We start from the raw sequence: 19821 nt of genomic DNA on the forward strand, positions 1-19821 counted from the left end.
CGTCGTTGTTGTAGGCCGCTATGTCTCGCAGATTCCTCTACAGTAGTTCCGCTGTTGTTACAACATGAAGAATGATGTGAGGATTTGGTCGCTAAGTAACCAACGCACATGCTTTCGACCCATGGCAGAGGTCTCTATTCCCGTTATCGTCAACCCAGGGAGCACAAAAGAAAAGAGACCTCTGCTAGCAGGGAGCCATTAACTAAGGATGAATGCACAGGGAAAGCTTTATAGTATCTCCGGTGATAAATTCTTTCTCAGAATCCCACTCTAGCTACTCGAATTTGTTTCACCCCGCTCTTTAAAATTTGTATATTTTCTTTTCTTGCTCTTTCGCGCATCTTCTTTAGCTTTATCACGAACTGATATAGTGATGCAGTATCATTCGAGGCAGATGTAGTCACTTTATTTTTAGAATGTGAAGGATGGCTTTTTATAAGAAAATTATTGAATACAAGACAATAGACAATACAAGCACGATGACTCAACTTTTTTAACAACTGTCTTTAAAGAAAAAGGCTCATATTGTTGGCCATCTCTTGGTTGGTTTGCATGTGTCAGCAAAGTTTTAACAAAACAAAAGAGTGTGGGATAGAATGAAACATCAACAGGAAAAATTTAACTTCACCGGCATTGGGGAAATTTGTTGAGAAAACTGACGACAAATAAACATACACTGATGAAAGGAAAATAATGTAACTTTATCATTTAGGGCCAGATTTTATGTATATCTCTATATCTGTTAATTGATGTTTCTGTTTCGTGACATACCACTTGGAGTACCCAAGTATAGTCACATGAGAAAGCAGAGAGGCAATTCAGTCGCAGTGTACTTGGGCTTTTAAGGCGCGAGTGCGATCACACATGATTTTTTAGGCGCACAACCAAAAATTTAGTCACACGTCCGACCATTTGGTCGCTAACTTTGAGCCCTGGCTAAATATACCTGTAGTAAAGTTCTTGATCACAAAGAGCCACTCCCTACAGTATAATTTGATACTGGCTATGCTGTAGCCGTTGCTGCTCCTCGAAAATGTATCGGACCTAGAATCGGTGACGTCTCTTGACACTTCCTCTCTTCCTTCTTCTTCGCAACAACTCCAACATAAGAAGTTGAACACGACGCCCTTCTCTTCCGATTTCACGAGATCAAGTTTCGTAAATCAATCACGCATATGGAAAACAGGATCGCAAACGCAAGGGCCAAAAGTGACAGTGTTTGCGATCGAGCCAATGCAAACTGTTTGCTACCGTTTGCGACGTACTTGTTTAGAAATTGAATCCAAATATAGTTTATTTCAAAGTAAACAAAAATAAAAAAAGAGATAACATGGAGTGACTTATCCCGTTTACTTGGAATGGTGAATCTCACATAAAAAGAGCGAAAACTTGCTCCGAAAAACATTCAAGCATAAAACGCACGGATTGCTGTTTGAAATTATGAAAAAGATGATCTTAAATGTGGGGAAGTCTGTCCTTTGTTTCGAATTGCTCAAATCAAAGGAACAGCCTTTCCACAGACTTCCGAACGAGCAGTTTAGTTTTACGCACGGTTTATTTTTTAATTTACTTTAATCTGCGTTTTCCATACTCCAGTGCATTGGTCAGTTGCAAAGTTCTGTGGCCTCAAGAGCAAGAAAACTTTGCCTCCGTTAGAAAATACGGGATGCCGTACATTCCAGCATATTTGCGCCACTGTTCCCATGATGGATATGAAAATATGAGAATATTTACTAAAGGCTCGAGTTGTGTTTGCAAATGTGGAACGTTTTTTGTGATAGTTTTTACAAATGAATGAAACTGCACATGACGAGACTGGCTAGTGCAAAAATAGATTTGGCTACTGAAATCAGACCTGAACTAGGCTAGTGAGCTAAAAAGTTAGTCTCGAGCCCTGACTTGGGTTTCTTACATCCCTGTTTCTTTTTGTCTTATTTTTGGTTCTGTAGAATGAATGAGATGGAAAATTCCGAAGAGTATCCTTCTGTGACAGGTATCAATAATGACGCTTCGACATCTGCAGACGTCACTCTCCCAAATCGCCCAAGACGAAGTTCCAAAAAATGCAAAAAGTGTGGAAACATTGTCAAAAACTTCAGTTGTCACCAAGATGAAGTGCACGAGATGTCTAAGATAAAGCACAAGCTTGATGCCTATATTAACAAAGAAAAGAAGGCGCCTAAGCGACGAGTGAAATTTTGTCCTTTGTCCTCTGGTAAGAGGGCTAAAACGCCTATATTCCAGTTTAATAAACACCTACAGACACGCATCCACAACCTAAAACCAAACCCTCCTGCTTATTTGGCCACGTTAGCACAAGCACCAAGAGCTTTGCTTTCAAAAGTGGAGAACTGTCTCAAATAGGAAAGGAAAAGAAGGTCAGAAAATAAGAGAGAACACCAACAAGCCAATGCAGAAGAAAATCAAACTGAACGAGAAGGCAAAGACGAGACTGAGGCAAGGAATGAAGATGACACTACGGCAGGTGTGATACAAGCCATCACACCGATTTCAATGAAACTTAGCCAAAATGAAGGATACACCAGAAAATCCTTGAAGACAGAGTGGGCTGGCTTTGGGACTTTTCTCAAGGTATTTAGACCACCCCCCTTGGTTTTGGGGCCAAAATCCTAAAAATTTAACCAAAATTAGCATAAAAATCAAAAACACCTCCTGACCACACAATACAATCAATTTTATTATCATTTTCCCTGAACGAAGACTGGTCCTTCAGTAGCTTACCAAAGCAGTTTCAAATTATTCAGATTGACAGGTGTCAATCAACAGATGTCAACACCCACCCATGTCACGAAAGATTTTCCTAAGATGAAACTTAGGCCATCTTTTGATCCAAATATAGTAAAAGTTCAAGCTTCTTTCGGAAATCAACCTATATTACGAGTATCATCCATCCTTGCTCCAACAAGTGCGAGAATAAAATTTTTGGCATCTGTTCTTTTATGGTGTCAACAGCCGTTGAACGAACACGAGCAGCGACCATGTCTAACAGAAAGAGATCGACAAATAAAAGAAAATAACCCTTTACAAAATTAGTCCCTAAACGTAACTTGAAGGTTAACATTACTTAAGTTGTCTATTTATTTTATTTACGACAAATAAAGGTAATTGAAGGCAACGATAACTGAAATATATCTCATACGAAATTGCAATAACACTTAAAATATCCGATGTCACTACATGAATACCGAATAAAAAACTGTCATAACTAATTTGTTAATGAAAAAGTTGCTTGTACGAATTTACCTGGTCACTATCATCTTGTTTGGGTTGTTTTCAAAACCGTGCATGCTGAACAGCTTTAGTCATAAACACTGTGGTTTAAATTTGTTATTGTGTGATGTAGGGACATGTAATCCACTCTCTACTTTGCTCTCCGCCAAAGAATAAACATCAGTCTTTTTTCGAATTCGGTGCTGAAATTATAATTTGCCTTGGTGAATAGATTCCCGAGCTAAACAGAAATGATTAATAAATGATATTGCAATGTTGCACACGTAACCATCCCAGGCATGAAGTTCGAGAGCACAGGTAAACGCGAGCCCAAGGTGTTGGTCAGCGGTACTTATGAATGTCACGCAACAAAAGCTAATTTCTGAACCGTTCAACAAAAAAAGAAAGTGAAATATTGTGAACGTGCAAGTCTGTGCGGTACATCATTTTTTAGCTATTGGCCGAAGCATCACACGCAACTTTTAACGGGTCTTTATCCTTGTGTACCAATATTTCACACAAATATAGCCGCCGAAAATCAAAAAGTACAATTGGAATTCACTTTGCCATGAAAACGCTTTCTTTTTTTTTTCATGAATTGGAATATATACACATCAAGAGAATCTATACTTACTAGAAACCTTTAAATTGTTCAAACGTCTAAGGAAGGCTTTTTCTTTTCAACCAGACAGCCACTGACTTGGTGTCACGCAAGGTGAAAATTTCAAAGTTCAAATGATGCTGTATTTTCAAATCAAAAGACGCTACGTGCGCTAAACCTTTCTCGAAATGTTCAATTCTAGACTACCTTCAAGGTAGTGTAGGACAAAAAATTAAGAAAATCTCGCGACTGTGTTTTAAACAAGGCAAGCGTTTTTCCTTTTCTACGGATAACTCGGTGAATTTGAGGAGGATAAATGCTAAATATGATGGTGTAGGATTTAGGAAGATGCGCTACGTATCCTGTCAACAGTAGTAAATGATCTGTTTGAAAGCGAACACAATTCCTTGAAACGGAGGATTTCCGTAACACACACTATCTTATAAAAGCAATAAAAATATCAAAAATGATCCTCACATTTGCTGGACAATTTAAGCAATTGTTTCATGTGTGTCTTCAACGAGATTTAATTTGAACCCATGACCTAAGGGATGCCAGTGCAGTGCTCTACCAACCGAACTGTGAAGCCATTCAGATGAGAGCGGGTCAATTTGTTGGGTTCATGTGTTCCCGTGAAAGAAATGAGTGACTTCATAGGGTACTGCACCCGCATCGCAGAGGTCATGGGTTCGAATCCCGTTGAAGACACCTAAAATCTTCAGGTGTACATATGAGACAATTGCTTAAATTGTCCAGCAAATGCGAGAATCACTTATTCAATTCATCTCTCTCTCAACCGCACTTCACAAACATTTCTGTCTTGGCTTTTTTTGGCTATAGAGTAAGTTTTGGCTTCAAACGGTTTTTAATATCCAGAGCGTTTTACTTGCCAGGACCGTACCTAGGATTTTTTGTCTGCGGGGGCAAACTCCACAAACCTTCACAGGGATCTCCTGTATACAGACAGAGTTTCTAGTCGGACGTTTTGTTCTCACCCCTACACAGAGGGTTGCCTCTAAGACCTTTAAGGAAACAAACCACACTGATACTTTTTTTTTTAATTGTCATGATTTATTACGGCATAAACACCTTATTTGGTTTGAAATTACCCCCGAGGTCTCTGCTACACAGTGATGATTTATATACCATCTTTAACTCAAGGTATACTGTTAACAGAAGTTTAACACTTTGTATGGATGGTATTGCAGGTTTCGGTGTCAGAATACCAAGTCTCAAAAACGAGTCTATATTAGGCTGTTTTAGATTCTTCTCCTTAGATTCTTCTGACTTCATGTCATAGATATCTTTTGGAGTGGGAATGAAGTCCGTTGCGCAATGAATTAACAGCATAGCAAGGCCACTTAATCGATTTTCTGTCATTGATGGCCGAGTCCATAACTTTAGACGGCGTAGGGCTGAGAAGGAGCGTTCGCAACTGACGCTTCCGACAGGCGTGGTTAGAAAGATCGACAGCACCTTGTGAATGGCGGGAAATTCTTGCGGACTGCAATCAGGCATTGCTCCCTCTTGTTCTGAGTCTGGCTTGATCTTCTCGATATGCCTGTCAGTTAACTTGAGCAAGTACAAAGGGAACAGGTTTTGAGCGGTAATCAGACCTTCGTGCTGGACTGAAAATCTCGTTTCAAGTTCACCGACAACGTGATCTATAAATGGATAGAACACATTAATCCTGTAGTAGTCTGATGGCTGATCGTTGTGTGCGGCGTTTGCTCGATGGCGTTGAACAGTCGTTGTACGAGGCTTTATCAGGGTGACGTTGATAGAGTCAGCTACCTGGCTGAATCGACTCCACACCTTCTGCCAGGATTCATCTCCTCTTGCTGATTTAATGCATTCTTTGGCGAAAGTTACGCTTTGGTATGCATCGCCAAGGTTACAGCTCTTAGCTTGTAGGGACTTTGTTACTTGGGCTAAAAATCACAGAACAAACTGAGATACTGTCAAAGCGACTATGAATTCAGAGTCTTGGAGAAGACTTGAATAAGCTGAAGCATCACGTTTAGCATCGCCACTGCTTGATGATGAAATTTCATCCAGAGCTAGAGCCATATTTAGCAAGAAGAGCAGAGAGGGTAGTAACTTTTGCACTCCAACGAGTAGCACAGAATCTCGGTACAGTCTGTCGCTTGCTTCCTTCCTCCAATGTTTTGGCAGATTCATCTTCTTGGTCTTCATCAGCAAATGCAACTAGAGCGCTCAACAGTTCACTGTCATCGGAGGCCACAACCACTGAAGAAATATTTCTTTCCTTTTGGCGCTGCCACTAAGAAACCACGTAAGTTTGCTGACGTTATCAAACAGATTCTGAATGAATCGCACAGCTTTGCAACCACTCGAGAGTGCAAGGTTCAAAACGTGGGATCTGCAGTAAACGTACGTGGCATTAGGGTACTTCTCTGCAACTTTAGCTTGTACCCTATTCCTACTTGAACTCATGACGCTTGCTCCGTCATATCCTTGGCCAACTAGCCCGGACATATTAAAGCCCCATTCTTGTAGTGCGTGTAACAAGGTATTCGCAATGGTCTGGGCATTCAATTTTTCAAGCGTTACGAATCCAATAAATTCTTTACAGACTTCATTTTTACTGCTCAGATATCGCACACATAAACTGAGTTGTTCAGTTGTAGAACAAGCTTGCGTTTCGTCGGCCATTACACTCCAATACTTTGGTATTGATACTCGGACACGGTTTCTAATGAAACTGTCGCACAAATTGATTATTTCGTTCTGAATCCTCGGAGACGTGTACTTAGCATTACCGGAAGCATGATCCAAATGGTCTTTGAGTTCTGGATCATATTTGCATTTCCAGTCAACAAAGAAGGGGAAATTCCCATCTTCATCTCTTTTAGAGGGATCCCAATTACCTCTTAATGGAATGCCCCTCTGTCCTAATGCAATGACTACATCAATAATAGACACGACGCCTTTCATTGTGCGATGCTGTTGCTCGGCTGCCTGTCTTTGTAGTCTTGCACTGATGTCATTGCCTGGGCGGCGTGTCTTAAGGAAGTTAGTCATCTTTTCCTCTGAAAGTTGGTGTTCTTCACTGCGCGCATGGGTGTCAAGGAGCTCATCACCTGCTTTCTTCCAGTTTTTGAAGCCCTTTAAGATAAATGGCGATTCATTTGGAACAGTATTGTTGGAAAAACATATACGATAGATACAGTGAGCTGTGTCATTTCTAATGCTGTAACGCAGCCATGGCCGCTTCTACATCCATAATAGTTGGAAACGCCTTCCGGCTGTTGTCGGAAACTTGAATCCGTGCGGAAAGCTAAACTTCACGGTTAGAAGCTCAAGCTTTTGGTCGTCTGATAACGTTTTACCGTGCATTAGGACAGAGGGGCATGCCATTAAGAGGTAATTGGGATCCCTCTAAAAGAGATGAAGATGGGAATTTCTCCTTCTTTGTTGACTGGAAATGCAAATATGATCCAGAACTCAAAGACCATTTGGATCATGCTTCCGGTAATGCTAAGTACACGTCTCCGAGGATTCACAAGTGGAGTGTAATGGCCGACGAAACGCAAGATTGTTCTACAACTGAACAACTCAGTTTATGTGTGCGATATCTGAGCAGTAAAAATGAAGTCTGTGAAGAATTTATTGGATTCGTAAGGCTTGAAAAATTGGATGCCCACACCATTGCGGATACCTTGTTACACGCACTACAAGAATGGGGCTTTAATATGTCCGGGCTAGTTGGCCAAGGATATGACGGAGCAAGCGTCATGAGTTCAAGTAGGAATGGGGTGCAAGCTAAAGTTGCAGAGAAGTACCCTAATGCCACGTACGTTTACTGCAGATCCCACGTTTTGAACCTTGCACTCTCGAGTGGTTGCAAAGCTGTGCGATTCATTCAGAATCTGTTTGATAACGTCAGCAAACTTACGTGGTTTCTTAGTGGCAGCGCCAAAAGGAAAGAAATATTTCTTCAGTGGTTGTGGCCTCCGATGACAGTGAACTGTTGAGCGCTCTAGTTGCATTTGCTGATGAAGACCAAGAAGATGAATCTGCCAAAACATTGGAGGAAGGAAGCAAGCGACAGACTGTACCGAGATTCTGTGCTACTCGTTGGAGTGCAAAAGTTACTACCCTCTCTGCTCTTCTTGCTAAATATGGCTCTAGCTCTGGATGAAATTTCATCATCAAGCAGTGGCGATGCTAAACGTGATGCTTCAGCTTATTCAAGTCTTCTCCAAGACTCTGAATTCATAGTCGCTTTGACAGTATCTCAGTTTGTTCTGTGATTTTTAGCCCAAGTAACAAAGTCCCTACAAGCTAAGAGCTGTAACCTTGGCGATGCATACCAAAGCGTAACTTTCGCCAAAGAATGCATTAAATCAGCAGGAGGAGATGAATCCTGGCAGAAGGTGTGGAGTCGATTCAGCCAGGTAGCTGACTCTATCAACGTCACCCTGATAAAGCCTCGTACAACGACTGTTCAACGCCATCGAGCAAACGCCGCACACAACGATCAGCCATCAGACTACTACAGGATTAATGTGTTCTATCCATTTATAGATCACGTTGTCGGTGAACTTGAAACGAGATTTTCAGTCCAGCACGAAGGTCTGATTACCGCTCAAAACCTGTTCCCTTTGTACTTGCTCAAGTTAACTGACAGGCATATCGAGAAGATCAAGCCAGACTCAGAACAAGAGGGAGCAATGCCTGATTGCAGTCCGCAAGAATTTCCCGCCATTCACAAGGTGCTGTCGATCTTTCTAACCACGCCTGTCGGAAGCGTCAGTTGCGAACGCTCCTTCTCAGCCCTACGCCGTCTAAAGTTATGGACTCGGCCATCAATGACAGAAAATCGATTAAGTGGCCTTGCTATGCTGTTAATTCATTGCGCAACGGACTTCATTCCCACTCCAAAAGATATCTATGACATGAAGTCAAATTGGAGAAGAATCTAAAACAGCCTAATATAGACTCGTTTTTGAGACTTGGTATTCTGACACCGAAACCTGCAATACCATCCATACAAAGTGTTAAACTTCTGTTAACAGTATACCTTGAGTTAAAGATGGTATATAAATCATCATTGTGTAGCAGAGACCTCGGGGGTAATTTCAAACCAAAGAAGGTGTTTATGCCGTAATAAATCATGGCAATTAAAAAAAAAAGTATCAGTGTGGTTTGTTTCCTTAAAGGTCTTAGAGGCAACCCTCTGTGTAGGGGTGAGAACAAAACGTCCGACTAGAAACTCTGTCTGTATACAGGAGATCCCTGTGAAGGTTTGTGGAGTTTGCCCCCGCAGACAAAAAATCCTAGGTACGGTCCTGGCAAGTAAAACGCTCTGGATATTAAAAACCGTTTGAAGCCAAAACTTACTCTATAGCCAAAAAAAGCCAAGACAGAAATGTTTGTGAAGTGCGGTTGAGAGAGAGATAAATTGAATAAGTGATTCTCGCATTTGCTGGACAATTTAAGCAATTGTCTCATATGTACACCTGAAGATTTTAGGTGTCTTCAACGGGATTCGAACCCATGACCTCTGCGATGCGGGTGCAGTACCCTATGAAGTCACTCATTTCTTTCACGGGAACACATGAACCCAACAAATTGACCCGCTCTCATCTGAATGGCTTCACAGTTCGGTTGGTAGAGCACTGCACTGGCATACCTTAGGTCATGGGTTCAAATTAAATCTCGTTGAAGACACACATGAAACAATTGCTTAAATTGTCCAGCAAATGTGAGGATCATTTTTGATATTTTTATTGCTTTTATAAGATAGTGTGTGTTACGGAAATCCTCCGTTTCAAGGAATTGTGTTCGCTTTCAAACAGAACATTTACTGTTGACAGGATACGTAGCGCATCTCCCTAAATCCTACACCATCATATTTAGCATTTATCCTCCTCAAATTCACCGAGTTATCCGTAGAAAAGGAAAAACGCTTGCCTTGTTTAAAACACAGTCGCGAGATTTTCTTAATTTTTTGTCCTACACTACGTTGAAGGTAGTCTAAAATTGAACATTTCAAAAACGTTTTAGTGCCCGTAGCGTCTTTCGATTTGAAAATACAGCATCATTTGAACTTTTAAATTTTCACCTTGCGTGACACCAAGTCAGTGGCTGTCTGGTTGAATAAAAAAGCCTTCCTTAGACGTTTGAACAATTTAAAGGTTTCTAGTATGTATTGATTCTGTTGATGCGTATTTATTCCAATTCATGAAAAAAAAAGAAAAAAAAAGAAAGCGTTTTCATGGCAAAGTGAATTCCAATTGTACTTTTTGATTTTCGGCGGCTATATTTGTGTGAAATATTGGTACACAAGGATAAAGACCCGTTAAAAGTTGCGTGTGATGCTTCGGCCAATAGCTAAAAAATGATGTACCGCACAGACTTACACCTTCACAACATTTCACTTTCTTAGCCTTTTGTTGAACGGTTCAGAAATTAGCTTTTGTTGGGTGACATTCATAACTACCGCTGACCAACACCTTGGGCTCGCGTTTACCTGTGCTCTCGAACTTCATGCCTGGGATGGTTACGTGTGCAACATTGCAATATCATTTATTAATCATTTCTGTTTAGCTCGGGAATCTATTCACCAAAACAAATTATAATTTCAGCACCGAATGCGAAAAAGAACTGATGTTTATTCTTTGGCGGAGAGCAAAGTAGAGAGTGGATTACATGTCCCTACATCACACAATAACAAATTTAAACCACAGTGTTTATGACTATAGCTGTTCAGCATGCACGGTTTTGAAAACAGCCCAAACAAGATGATAGTGACCAGGTAAATTCGTACAAGGAACTTTTTGATTAACAAGTTAGTTATGACAGTTTTTTATTCGGTATTCATGTCGTGACATCGGATATTTTAAGTGTTATTGCAATTTCGTATGAGATATATTTCAGTTATCGTTGCCTTCAATTACCTTTATTTGCCGTAAATAAAATAAATAGACAACTTAAGTACTGTTAACCTTCAAATTACGTTTAGGAACTAATTCTGTAAAGGGTTATTTTCTTTTATTTGTCGATCTCTTTCTGCTAGACATGGTCGCTGTTTGTGTTCATTCAACGGTTGTTGACACCATAAAAGAACAGATGCCAAAAATTTTATTCTCGCACTTGTCGGAGCAAGGATGAATGATACTCGTAATATAAGTTGGTTTCCGAAAGAAGCTTGAACTTTCACTATATTTGGATCAAAAGATGGCCTAAATTTCATCTTAGGAAAATCTTTCATGACATGGGTTGGTGTTGACATCTGTTGATTGACACCTGTCAATCTGAATAATTTGAAACTGCTTTGGTAAGCTACTGAAGGACCAGTCTTCGTTCAGGGAAAATGATAATAAACTTGATTGTATTGTGTGGTCAGGAGGTCTTTCTGATTTTTATGCTAATTTTGGTTAAATTTTTAGGATTTTGGCCCCAAAACCAAGGGGGGTGGTCTAAATACCTTGAGAAAAGTCCCAAAGCCAGCCCACTCTGTCTTCAAGGATTTTCTGGTGTATCCTTCATTTTGGCTAAGTTTCATTGAAATCGGTGTGATGACGTGTATCACACCTGCCTGGTCCTCTCATGAACTCAGTCTTAAGCCTAAAAAGCCCAAAAAAGCCAAACCCAGAAGGATGAAGAATGAAGTTGACAGTGATGAAGAATACGAGAGTCTGGCTAACAAGGTGTGGATGAAGAATTTGGAAGTAGAGGAAAGAGCTCTCGACAAAGCTAAACCGAGGAGGGGGAAAACAATCAGAGATTACGATGAAGACTACACACAGCTGTTGAGAGGAATGTGTAACAAGAATTACGAAGAAAGCAGAAAGAATGACTGTGGTCGGGAAAGTTCTGATGGGAATAGAGACGATAACAGCAGAGGAGAGTCCGAAGAAGATAGGGATTGTAGCGAAGATAGTATTGAAGAAAATGAAGATTTAGTTCAACAAGATGTTGTTGTAATTTCCGACAGTGACGACTGCAATGCAGATCCTGATTATATTTATGATGGAAACGCTGGTTCGGACGTGTCCTGTCAATCAGACATGTCAAGAGAGTCATCTTCCCTTCTTGAAGAAGGAGAGGGGCTGATGATGGAACTAGTTGAGGTAGTTGGAGAAGGCAATATCGACGAAGGATCCCTCTTAGACCGCGAACCAGATTTGCGCGATGCTGTAAAAGATTTCAAAGACGGTCGTCTATCTGAGGGCCACGTTTTCAAAACTCCCCAAGAGTCAACTGAAACACTTATGCGCCTTTATGAAGCCAGTGGTGATACTGAATACGTTTTCCGAGATGTTCTTGATGGAGATCAAAGTTATGACAATGATGTTTTAGACACACAATGGGTCCCAAGCGATTGTGACATGGAGGAAAGAGAAGACGCCAAGACTGGGTCACAAGCTGGCGACAACGATGAAGTCACTGGGGAATTACTGGGTGACTTTTATAAGTGGTTGATTGACGTAGATCGAGGTTATCGTAGCGATAAAATGGCCCAGCAATACATGTCACAAGTGGAAAGTGTGATAAAAAGATTGAAAATGAAAGAAACGGGAACCAATGATGTTCAAGAGAATAAAACGTCAGTATACCTACTCCTGCAGCCTGGAAAAGATGGAGTAAATCTCTTGAAGATTTGGCTATCGTATGCTGTGGAGAAGTATCAGCCTGGCACTGTTCAATCTTCTTTCATGAGTTTACTCCTCTTTTATAAATGTCTGATGCAAGAACGTAAAGCCGACATGGCCGATGTAAGTGTAGACACCCTAAATGCGCGTCGAGATCTCATGACTTCGTGGTCAGCCGCACAAAAGAAAAAGGTGTTAAAGAGAAAGCTCCAAAAATACGACGAAGACTTCAAGAAACTTTTTTCAAGTGAGCAACTCTACTGAAGTGTGCCATGGTGGGCAGCCCATAAAGACTGTGAAAGAGCTGGGTGCCACATCAGTAGAAACAAATAGAGGCGCGGAAGTTAGAAGAGTTGTAAACGACCAGACACACTGCGAGGTTCGCGATTGGATGATAACTCGACTTCTCATTGACAACAGCGGAAGAAGTGGGGTAGCAGCAAATTTGACCGTAAGTGAATTCGAGGAAGCAGTGTTTTACCCGGGAACAGAAGAAGACCTTCCTCGATGGAGAATGCTGGTTGAGGAACACAAAACAGCTGAGAATTATGGTGCTGCCGTTGTTTGGGTCTACGATGATTTATATAAGCTGATGGACATGTACGTGAGAATTGTGTGAGGCTAGTTTATTGAATCTGGTCCAGAAGTTAAGCAGCTGTTTGTTTCCAGTAACGGAGTGCCCCTGACTGCTTCACAGGTATCAACTTTTCAGAAGGAAGGCATTGTGACGGAAGGAAGAATATCTGCTACAATACTTAGGAAGTCACTTGCCACAGGCATGCATGTTTATATGCCCGACGAAAAAGAGCATCTCGCTACCCTAGCACAGCGCAAAACGCAGACACAAGCCAACTACTATCGCCTCCAAGACAAAGTTCGAGAAACCGATTTGGGTCGCAGAGCAGTCAGTAAATTTGTTTTCTCTGAACAATGCAAATATTCACCAGGCACAGAATGAAGCAGAGAGAGACAAGCCAGCCGCGGATAAACAATGGACAGCAGAGGAAACGGAGCAACTGAGGCAGCTTTTCAAACAAGACCTCGAGACAGGAGCTATTGAAGAGCCCAAAGTAAAGAAAATATTATGAACTTCACACCTCAAGGAGGAACGCGTCCCTGAAAGCAGTTGTGTTAAAGCTCCGTAGGATGAGAGAAGAAGACATGAAAGCTAAATTGCCTCCTTACGAAGAAGAGACATGCTATGGCAAAGTTATGAAGTTCCTCCATTCATCTCCACACCAACCTCCATCCCTAGCTCACACCTCCGGATCTGTTTCTGTTGAATCATCCGGGTTCTGGAGGAAGTTCACAGAAGAGCAGACAGATCATCTCATTTCCTTGACAAGGGATCTAATCGACAACGGTGCCATCAAGAAGGAAGTTGTCTGACAGAGGGTGAAAAGCGATGATAGATCACTGCAACTTGGGCTGATATCAGGAACAGAAGACGAGGATGAGGAAACAAAGATTAAACAGTGCTTAACTGACAAAGTGCGTAAAATGGCGAAAACACTGAGGAAGTCGAAAGGAAAGGCAAAGTGACTCGCGTTGGATTATCATTAGATTGACTAACTCTGGTTACTTGATGCCAACGCTCATTTAAGTCCTGTCTTTACCATTTTAAGTTGTGATTCAGTCTTAGGAAGGTATATTCGTACCAACGTTAAAGTTTCGTTTATGGTGTTAGAGTCTGGGTGATTAAGTGGCTAATAAAGATTGTGTTTAGTTCAGTTTTGTCAGCTTGTAGCTTCTATCTTTTCGACCAGAAAGAACAAGTATGGTTTAAAGTGAAGGGTGACTCTAATTTGAACGTTGAATGTACTCCAAAAATGAAAATGCACAGCAGCCGAAATATTTAAGAAAAAAGGAGACCATCACACTTCATCATCGCAGCTTATCAAAGTAGCTGAAAAAAAAGAAAAACTGTAGAACAAAATCAAGGTTTCAGCGCGCGGAGTTCAAATGACCCATAATCTCAAGGAGACCAGCACTAGTGTTTATGGTCTTGTCGTGCACTATTGCCCAGGCGGTGTAATAACACAAAATAAGGCACCCCGTGCTTGTACTTAATGTTTGTGTAGTTGTGCTGTTCGTACTTATGTACGACACACTTCTCGCGATATTTTGTATCTAGCCCTTTCCTTGTGTCTTACACGTGTCAACCAAGCTAAAACCAGTGCGCAAATACTGGTGCTTTGATAATCTTCTGATCTTTCAACAACTTTAAACATTTCTTGCTTTACTGTGGTATGTAACCCCGTATTCCAATGATAACGATGGGCTCTAATTAAATATTTCAATACGGATTTGTGATATCGCCGGTATGATAATCAACAAAACTGGCACTCCAGCAATTCTACTCCCTCATTGTGGATTGATTCAGAAACATTGTTGCGGAAAATACTTTTCCCCTTATGTTTCCCAACTTGCGTGCTCTGTAAACATTTGTCGCAAAGGCAAAAGGGCTTTGAAGTATGTCAGAAAAAAAAGAGATGTTGTTATGTGTGTGTGGGTGTTCATGGGAAAACATCTCGGAAAAAATGTTTTCCGTTATAGTGTTTCAGAGACAATGTCTCCTCGTATGCCGTTTCCTTAATGTATTACTCCATAAGAGCACAAGACCTTGCTAGGAAAGGGAAAACTGTTTAAACTAGAGAGTACAGTTGCGAAAGGAGATTGCACTGGACATCTCACCTTCATTACTCAATCAACCATCGCAAAAACTTGTAGACAACGTTATACGGTCTAACACTGGGTTGTTTGGTGGCCAAGAAACTCATATCTTGCCTTATTGTCAGGCATTTCTACGTCAGACACCAAAGGCAACGAAGTGCCACACCCCAAAGGGTGTCAAGGGATGGAAGTTCTTGCTCTTTTATAGCGGAAAATTTTGTTTAACATTGGTTGAAATACGAAAGAAATATCCCTTCCTTACCTGTTAAAATGGGAGCGATATAGACGACGGTTCTTGTTACTTATTCTAAATAATTTTATGTACGTGGAAAGCGAATTTTCTGCTCCAAAAGCAAACTCGATATTTGCGAAGTTACAGCTTACATTGTTAGAAACGGGCGATAAAAGGGAAGTTTTGCAATTAAAATAGCCGTTTTGTGGAAAAAATAAAAGTTTAGTCGAATTCGAAAAGCGAGCAACAGAAGTTATTTAATAGTTTTATTCCTGGCCCTTTTTATTTCGACTATCAACCGGAACGCACAAGAACGCGTATTTGCTACACAAATGCATATTTGCTACGACACCGTTTTTTGTCATAAATACCCATAAATGTAAATGAAACATTCCGAACCGATTCATATCAGTGTAAATTAGCATGCGCGGACCTTTCCTAAAAAAACGGAAAGTCTTCTAGTTTTTTAAAAGAGTTTTTAGATCCAAGAGGTTTTCACAACCTTTCCAAAAATGTTCAGCTTACAAGGGTTGTTTGAGTTATACTTTACAACAGCATTTGATTAGTAAATTTAACTTTTGTCAAAAATTAAAATGGAACGGTATGCAGAGGTCTTGGGAAGCATTTTTCTTTACTTTAGGGACCTTTGAATTCAGTTATTGTTTTTAATTTTTACGATATTTTGGGCTGGTGTACCAAAGAATGAGTATTTGCTACGTTACTGACGTTTGGACGATCTTAATTTGATGATGCGTTTGTGGACAGGGATGATAATGAAATGCCGTAATATTGAAATGATGATAGATGTTGTAGACGTGAAAGAATCACTTATTTGATTATATTTATGAAATAAAAGGGACACGGAGAACAAGGAGCAAATAGGCACCGAAGAATCTAAAGAGAGCTATCCACGGCGCTGTGTTTGACGGTTTGATGAGTTTCACGAATCAGTAACTCGACGATGGGATTCTTTGTGGGCATAAGTATTGGATTCTTTGTTTCTACTGGAAAACTTGCATTGTTCAGTCTTCCACGACATCTTCTTGTCTTCATCCAAAAAAAATTGAAATTGTTGAATCCTACTGGGTGTTGCTTGTCAAAGTTTCTCCAGATAACTAATTTCGCTAGGAAACGAATCGGCTTGTACAGTACGAATCCAAAGAATTTCGGCTTGCTTGAGTTCCTTAGAGTTCAGTTCACGTTATCTTCGAAATCTGCTATTTCTCCTGCAGTGGCATTAGTTTCCTTCGTCAGACCTCTCCTGACTTTGCTGACGAATCGCAAAACATACTCAGTTAATCGAAACAAACAATGAAGACTGCTGAATCGTTGGCAGTTGATAATTTGATAAAGAATGATTTCCGTTTAATATTCTTCAGACGTGCGTCTTAGGACGTGCGTCGTTTCAGGTGGATTCTTTACGAGTTCAGATAGCGCAGGTTCATTCGTCTCAGTTGTCAATTGATCTTGAGGCCATTCCAGAAATTCTGGGCCCTTCCACCATTTTTTTCTCTACAACTAGCTCGCTTGCGTTCATCCCTCGAGAAGGAATATCAGCCGGGTTCCTTTCGCCGTAACAGAAATTCCAGGATTCCTGAGTTGTATCTTCACGAATCTCCTGCACTCTGGTCAAAACATATTGGCGCCATGGTTTATTTTTCCTTATCCAATGTAACATGGCCCTGCAGACAGCTTCCAAATTGTTCGGTTTTTGCCAAACGTACTAATATTGTGGCACCAAGTAACTCCAGCCTGGGAATACTCTGTTTCTTTAACGTTGCGACCTTGGTCTTTGGAGCAATTAAGTTGACATCCACGCGCCCATTTTCGTACATCGAGCGAAGGTAAATAACCGCTGCATAAGCCCTTTCGGACGCGTCACTGAAACAATGAAGTTCAGATGATTTGATGTTGCTTGAATTGCTCAAATAACATCTTGGTATGCAGACTCTGCTCACAGTTTGAAGCTCCAAAATAAGTGAATTCCATTTTTTCAGTCGTTCTTCGGTTAGCTGGTCGTCCCAGTCGGCACGTTTGTTGCAAAGTTCTTGAAACAAAACCTTCCAAGTGATAGTGAACGGACTCAAAGGATGTCCTAGAGGGTCCTAGAGGATGGAGCAATTGCAGAATACCCCGCAACACCTAACCACAGTGACTATTGTTTCCCCTATGCGGCATCTCTTGAAGAACGAGAGTTAATACAATAGAGCTTATTCTTATTCAATGAAATGCAAATAAGTTGGTTGGTATTCTGAAGTTTAGCCTAGAGGATCAAATATCCTGGCAGAAACTTTTAACAGTGATGGCTTTGTAGTCGGAAGTAACTTCGCCGGTTCTGATAGCTCTGTAAAATCGAACTTGAACTGATCGCTTGCTGTGTTCCAAATCGGAGGTCCTGTAGTAGCCTTTGCATATGACTCGTCTTCTTCGGAGATGAATTTCTCGCCATCGGTTGTAACTGCTGGTTTCACGCGTTCAACGGATCGATTGGTCGCCTCTTGCACTGTTCTTGATCTCTTTCTCCATTTTCGTAAGTTGAATCCACCTTGCTGCATAATCGACTTAGATTTCTCGCAAACTTCCAGAGCATCCGCAACGCTGTCTTTTCCGTATCGCTGGATGGTTCTCCTTCCAACGCAGTTCCACTTCGTAATGCTCACCAGTAAAACGTACATTTTCGTTAAAACAATCGTTCGACTGTTTGATGTCTGATTCTCTCCGGATTCCAATTAACTCTGTTTCCCTCAACGTTTTTAAAGTGTCGACAAGGGGGTCTTGGGCGTCGTCGAAAAAGCAGGTGCTGTTTCCTAAGATACTGAGGTTTGTCACGGTTCTTCCGGAATCGATTAGCGGTTTCTGTTGGACCTGACAATATCCAATCAAATTTGCTATTGATTGCAGTGGAACGAAAGTCTCCGCGCACAATTTTGCCGGTAACGAAATTCCAATAGTATTCAGATCCAATGAGGACATCTATTGAATCTAGAGAATTGGAGTAATCAGCCAATTTAAGCCCATGCAGGTGTGGATACCTGTTCACGTCGATTCGTGACGGGAGGGGTGAGAACATGGTTGAGAAACTAAGCGCGGAAATTTTATGTGCCTCCTCGTTGAGGTTCTCGAGCCATAAGGAGACAAGTTCGCACCTTCGTTTTCAAAAATTCTTCTGGCCAAATGTGTTTAGATGGAGAGTTTCGGTCCTTGCGGACTTCAGTCCCAGCCTTGATTTGAGATTATCGCTTACGTACGACCGCTGACTTCCACTATCAAACAGAATCTTCACTCTTGTCGTCTTTGAACCATCCTCGGGTTTCGTGCGACAGCCGATGCGGTCTGCAGCAAGACCGTGCCCTTTGCTCCTGAACTAGAAGTCGTTGTCGTCTGCAGAACTTGTCTACTTTCATTTATTTGGCTCACTAGGGTTGAATGCTGCTGTTCTGGCGGTGATTTCTTGTTTTGAAGAGCAGATTGTACTGCAATTTATTCGGGCATATCGACTTATGATGGTTTCCATGACAACGTCAGCACTTCTTTTCGCATGACGTACTTTGATGATTCGTTTTTAAACAAACAAAACATCGACCAGCTCTTCTTAGAATTTCGAGACGAGCCTTTCAGTCACTCACGGTTTCGCAAGAAGCTTAGAAATGAGCACCCCCACAATAAGCGCATTTTACTTGATTTCCCGTTGACGAAAATCGTGAGCGATCATGAGATAAAAGAGCATTCGCGGTCGGCGTTTTATGATGATTAGGGTGGAGTTTGTCAAAGCTCACGTTGGTCTTCACACCTTCACTAATCTCGCGTGCCTCAACTTCCTGTCGGATCACTTCTAACAGGTGGGACATTTCCAACACCTCGCGCGCAGTATTTCTAGCTATTTGAATTCTAATTTCATGGGGTAGCTTTGACATGATCACGGGAATCAATAAACTCCCATACTGGTGAGAACTCACACCCAACGATTCCAAACCTCTTATCTTAATGCCGATTTTGTCATAAAGGAGACGAAGTTGGGATGCTTTATCACTAGTACATGCTGGCATTTTAAGCATTTCATCCATATGTGTCGATATAATGTTCTGCACTCTTCCGAAGCATTTTTGTAATATCTCGATGGCAGACTTGTAGTTCGCCTCAGTTCTAGTTAGCCCTTGAATCGCTCTTGCTGCCTGTCTCTCCAACAGTGAATGCAAGTGATTGAATTTGTCGATGAAACGCAAATGAGGATTGGCGTGGATTGGCGTGTAAGCTGTCCCAGAAATTTTGCCATTGTGTAACTTCTCTAAATTTTGGAAACACTAGTTTAGGTAATTTCGCTTTAGGTTGATAAGCCACTGAATTAGCGTTCATGATAAAGTTAGTATGTGATGGAGAACCCATACTTGAATTTCCTGATGATTGCATGTGTTCAGCGTGAGAAGTTGAAGCGGCGTTAAAAGAATGGAATCCACCATAAC

General features: G+C 41.2%; 2 protein-coding genes and 1 pseudogene across 2 annotated transcripts; 1 reads left to right on the forward strand and 2 right to left on the reverse strand.

Annotated features, from left to right (window-relative positions):
• Nucleotides 1-6049: 6049 nt before the first annotated feature.
• On the reverse strand, nucleotides 6050-6877 carry LOC138020377 (zinc finger MYM-type protein 1-like). Its single transcript, XM_068867374.1, has one exon. It carries the CDS (start codon nucleotides 6875-6877, stop codon nucleotides 6050-6052), a length of 828 nt encoding a protein of 275 aa, XP_068723475.1.
• A 329-nt stretch (nucleotides 6878-7206) lies between these two features.
• LOC138020378 (zinc finger MYM-type protein 1-like) lies at nucleotides 7207-7830 on the forward strand. Its single transcript, XM_068867375.1, has one exon. The coding sequence runs from the start codon at nucleotides 7207-7209 to the stop codon at nucleotides 7828-7830; it is 624 nt and encodes a 207-aa protein (XP_068723476.1).
• Nucleotides 7831-18041: 10211 nt separating this feature from the next.
• Nucleotides 18042-19821, reverse strand: part of LOC138020379 (uncharacterized) — a 1946-nt pseudogene continuing 166 nt past the window's right edge.

Source organism: Montipora capricornis, chromosome 10 (genome assembly GCF_036669925.1).
Source record: "Montipora capricornis isolate CH-2021 chromosome 10, ASM3666992v2, whole genome shotgun sequence".
NCBI classification, from domain to species: Eukaryota; Metazoa; Cnidaria; class Anthozoa; order Scleractinia; family Acroporidae; genus Montipora; species Montipora capricornis.